Source organism: Micropterus salmoides, unplaced genomic scaffold, assembly GCF_014851395.1.
Source record: "Micropterus salmoides isolate LMB-PRFRI ecotype aquatic unplaced genomic scaffold, ASM1485139v1 Ms_hic_scaffold_16, whole genome shotgun sequence".
NCBI classification, from domain to species: Eukaryota; Metazoa; Chordata; class Actinopteri; order Centrarchiformes; family Centrarchidae; genus Micropterus; species Micropterus salmoides.
Window position 1 is genome coordinate 473647 of NW_024040707.1, and position 5096 is coordinate 478742.

Genomic DNA, 5096 nt, shown 5'->3' on the forward strand with positions numbered 1-5096 from the left:
CTGTGTGTGTGTGTCTGTCTGTGTGTCTGTCTGTGTGTGTGTCTGTCTGTGTCTGTGTGTGTGTGTCTGTGTCTGTCTGTGTGTGTGTGTGTCTGTCTGTGTGTCTGTCTGTGTGTGTCTGTCTGTGTCTGTGTGTGTGTCTGTCTGTGTCTGTGTGTGTCTGTCTGTGTGTGTGTGTGTCTGTCTGTGTGTCTGTCTGTGTCTCTGTGTGTGTGTGTGTGTGTCCTTGATCGGGTGACTGCAGTAATAACACACACACACACACTGCGGGATAATAAATGTGTGTGAGGGAGGAAGAGGACGAGGAAGGACGACCTGAGGAGTTCTTACCCCCCTCGTGTCCTGGATCGTTGACCACCTGACTGGCAGACTACAGGATGTGCGCCTGCAACACCGTGTGTCAGACGGCGTGGTCAGAAACAGCGGGGCCCGCAGGGGACGGTCCTCTCTCCCTTCCTCTTCACCAGAGTCCTGCCGTCTTCAGAGGTTTTCTGATGACTCTGCTGTGGTTGGATGTATCAGCAGGGTGGCGAGGCAGAGGACAGAGCTGTGGGGGGGGGGACTGTGAGCAGAACCACCTGCAGCTCGACGTGACAGAGACTAAGGAGCTGGTTGTGGATCTAAGGAGAGCCAAGGCACCAGGGACCCTGTTTCCATCCAGGGGGTCAGTGTTTGTGGAGGACTACAAATACCACATGGACAATAAACTGGACTGCGCCAAGAACACTGAGGCCCTCTACAGGAAGGGCCCTTCAACATCTGCAGGACAATGCTGAGGATGTGTTAAGAGTCTGTGGGGGCCGGTGCTGTCCTGTTTGCTGTTGCATGCTTAAACTAGACCTCATTATCTATTTTCTGTGCAGTATTCTCTGCTGCTGTTCATCCGCGAGTCCTTTTTGGTTGATATAATAATGTAAATATTGTACATACCCACTCTCCTTTATATTTGTCTTTATATTCTATATTTATACTCTTATATTTATATACTCTTTATCTATCTACCTTGACAAGTGTGCAATTGTGACAAAAGAATTTCCCTTCGGGGATCAATAAAGTATTTGTGATTCTGATACTTTACTACCTTTTCTCACCCGTAGAACCTCCGTATTCCTAACTAGGCTTCACGCCGTGTGGAGGACATTATGTTCATATTTCTTTCAGGTGGCTAAAACACGTCAGCTGTTGCAGGTAGTACACTGACTGGGTATAAGTACCGCATACGTCAAAAATCCCCAACTAGCCCTTTAAGGCCAGCGTCCACCAAAGCGTTTTTAGCCAGCTGAAAACTACCGAACTTTACTAGATGTAAACACGTGACTCGCTCTGCATGAGGGCTGAAGCAGGTGGAGAGGCAGGACGGACTCGCCGTCTGGGTTCATGAGATTTTGTGGGCGAGGAAACATCTTGGCGATTAGACCTACCACCAGTTTGAAGGTTAGACAAAGGCAGGTTCCAGGATAGTAACCGTTGCTACGTTGTGGTATTTGTAGCTAAAATTAGCGTCTCAGCTAATATAACAGCTAACATGAATGCACCTAGCTAACCAAGCTAGCTAGCTCCACCCTCTCGCCCAAATATGGTCACATCTGGTTCCAAAAAAAACAAGATGGCGACGGCCAAAAGGCCAAACTGGAGGCTTCAAAACAGTAGTCCACAAACCAGCGCGGGGCGCCACGGCGGCCACGCCCACTACGGTCTGTGATGTCAGCAGCAAGTATTTTAGTGAAGCAGCTGAGATTCTTTAAGATACGTTATGTAAAAATCATTACTGGACCCGGTCTCAGTCTGAATGTGGTGAGTTCTGCAGAGAACCAGAACACGACGTGGACTTTAATTAAAATTAAAGCATCTCTAATTAATGCCTTTAGGCCCCGCAGCGCTTTAAGCTAGATGCTAACCCCAGCATGCTAACACGCTGATGCTCAGCAGGGACAATGGTGGACCGACTGGATGGCGTTGCTGTGGAGACAAGCTGCTAATTGGTCCTTCACAGAGACTTTGGCCTCGTGGCTGTTTGATAAATCAGGTGTGAAGGACGAGACCTTTCCAGAGACTCAGTTACCAGACGATCAGCGTGAGAACCGAAGCTTTTTTCTTTATTCTCTGTGATTTAACGCAAGTCTGACCTTCCCCCCCCCCGCTCCTCCTTCCCCCCCTCCTCCCCCCCCTCTGTAAACCAGCTGAAACCGGCCAACTGTGTGAACAAGACCTTTTCAGGTGAGAAGAATCGACTCTCTTTCCTCCTCCCTCTCTGCAAAAAACTACTTTTAATTTTTTAATATGCAAATGAGGTATTTCCTCATTAAATATGTGCTGATTTGCATATCACACAAATCAGTTTTCCAGCAGAGTCAGATGAATCTTTTTGTTTTATTGTGATAATAAACTAAACGGCCAGAAGTTTACAAAACGCTTTAATAAAATATATATTTTTAATGGATTTATAGAAAATATACCACTCGAGTGTGACAGACCTATTTTCCCCACATATTTACAGAGAAAATCTGAATGATAAGAGATGTTTAAAAAGAAAACCCTGTAAACGTGTCGCTGTAAGAGCTCAGAAACACACTTCAAATGAACACATCCTGATAAATGAACATTGTGCTCTAGAAAACAAACTTTCCAGCGACGTCTGATTCAGTATGGAGAGTTTTAAAAAGACCAGATGAACCTTTACATGTAAAATACTAACAGAGATGAAACTTACACACTCGGATTAAAGCGGCCAAATAATGATGTTTACGTATATTTTTCCTCCTGTGTTTGATCACCTCGCTGTTTTTATCCGTCCTCGAGTTCTCTGCAGGACTCTGTGACGAGGAGGCAGGAAAAGGCCGTCCTTGTAAATAAGAGTTTGTTCTTAAGCGTCCTGCCTGGTAAAATAAAAAGCCTCTGTGACGCAAAATATCACCACAGTCAGCGTGAGACCGAGGTGATATCAGAGACGAGAGATGGCGGACGGGGCGAGGATGAGGATGAACACATTAGAAACAGGAGATGAAGAGTCTGGCTTCGGTTGAGATTAAGGAGAGGACAGAGAGAGACGTACGGGGGCCGGTGGATTTAACCTTTGTAGGACCACTGCAGTGGAAAGATGTCCTCGTGTCTTTAAAGGCGTCCCCCAAATAAAATGTTACCAAACCCAGAATACAGTGGAAGCCAGAATCTGGACCCCACGAATACAGTAACCCCCCCCCCCAGTTTGTATATATAGTAAAACACATCAGAGCAGGTAACAGGATCTGTGCCCCCCCCCCAACACATGCCCAGTTCAGTTCAACCTGCTGCTGCCACTCAGATCAATAACAAACCCTGAGTCTAAGCTCCTGAACAGTAGAGACCACGCCCCCGAATGATCAAGCCCCGCCCACGTCCGACCAGCCTCATTGAAAACTCTGATTCAGTATCACTTTCAGATGTTTACTTTCTGACCTGGTCAGGTTCAGGATCAGGATCAGGTTAAGGCATAACATAGCACCACTTTGGCTATTTCCTCTAAGACAAAACGCACTGAGCTAATACAGGGGGCGGGGCTTCCGCTGTGGGAGGGGCGGGGCTTCCTTGTTGCCTGTGTGTGTGTGTGCGTGTGTGTGTGCGTGCGTGTGTGCGTGCGTGTGTGCGTGCGTGTGTGCGTGCGCGGGGCCTCACCTCCTCCGTTCTTGTAGCACAAGTAAGGGAACCTCCACACGTTGCCGAGTCCGACAGCAAAGCCCACGCAGGACATGATGAAGTCCATCTGCCGGGTCCACGTCTCCCGCTCCTGGTATCCTGACTCCGCCCCCGTCACCACACCTTTCTTATCCGGTCCGGCACAAACACCGCCCACCACGCCGCCGCCGGACCCCGCTGCCGACAGCGGGACGAGGCTGCCATTAGTGGCCGCGGGGGGGTAACCGCCGCCGTTAGACAGGAGGAGGGGGTTCCTCTTGGACTCCTCCAGGAGGACCAGGGAGCAGGAGGAGGCTGGCAGGGCCTGCTTCTCCATCACACCCAGTCAGGAACCAGTCGTCAGGGGTCTATATGTCGGTCTGCGTCTCACTCAGGGTTCCCCTTTAATGCCTGCAGGTTTGAGTCCAGTCTCTGGTTTCCCACAGTCCCTGTCTTCGTCCCAGTTTCCCCCAAAACCAGCACAGAACCAGTCAGTACAGCAGCAGTCAGCGCTGGTTGCAGAAGTTAGTTCAGTCCCCCTTTGTCTTTTAATTTCACAGTTTTTAGTTCCTTTAAAAGGCTGAAGTCTCTTCTTTTAATCCTAAAACCAGTCAGCACTGGCTGCAATATAATCTCAGTCTTGTCGTCCCTCTGTCTCTTTAAAAACTCAGTTTATAATCTGTGACCTGCTCACCTTCTGTTCACCTTCTCTCAGACCCAGAAACCAGTTAGTAACCAGTCAGAAACCAGTCCGCAGCAGGTCCAGCTCAGTCCCGTACAGTCCTCCGTAGATCTTCTGGTTCAGTAATAATAAATGGGATTATTATTCCCCTCAGCAGCTCGCGGATCAGCCGGAACCGGACGACCCAGAACCAGTTCTTTAATTTATCGATCCAATTTTGACCACACGGTTTGATTTCAGATTTAATGTGTAAAATTCCAAAATGGCTAGTAATAATCCGGAGACATTTCTTTTCCCGAATCGAAAATGAGAGAAAAATTTACAAACTCTAAAAATGTGAAAATAAAAACAGAAAGGGATTAACACCGACGGCCGGACCGCGACCTTCAAAAACAATCCACGAAACACTTGAATGTGAGTCTGAAGAATCGCATGGGAACAGAGAGTCACGGAGGAGACGGCGGCCTGCTGGAAGACGGAGAGGACGGAATCACAACGGTCCCCCTTTCAGAGACACACCGAGCAGCACGCAGCTTCAGACCCGGCGGCGGGCGGCGGGCGGGCGGTGCAGTCTGTGCGGGAGCTGCTGCAGCTCCATCCGAGGAGCAGGAGAGAGAGCAAAATGTCCGAACGGACCTGAACGCGTCCTCCCAGCTGTCAAATGTCCCGTTAGAGACGCTGCGAGGTATTTAAGGTCCTGCTGCTGCTGTCTGTCCGTCTGTCCGTCCGACCGGCGCCTTTATTAGGACAGGCGGCTGCTGAG

General features: G+C 49.1%; 1 protein-coding gene across 1 annotated transcript in view; it reads right to left on the bottom strand.

The window, feature by feature from the left end:
* The window catches only part of slc6a8 (solute carrier family 6 member 8), a gene marked incomplete at its 3' end in the record, with an annotated part of 32361 nt that extends 27265 nt beyond the window's left edge, over positions 1 to 5096 (bottom strand). The window contains 1 exon segment of the mRNA XM_038722652.1: positions 3652 to 5096. Within this exon segment, the coding sequence (XP_038578580.1) occupies positions 3652 to 3988 (337 nt within the window).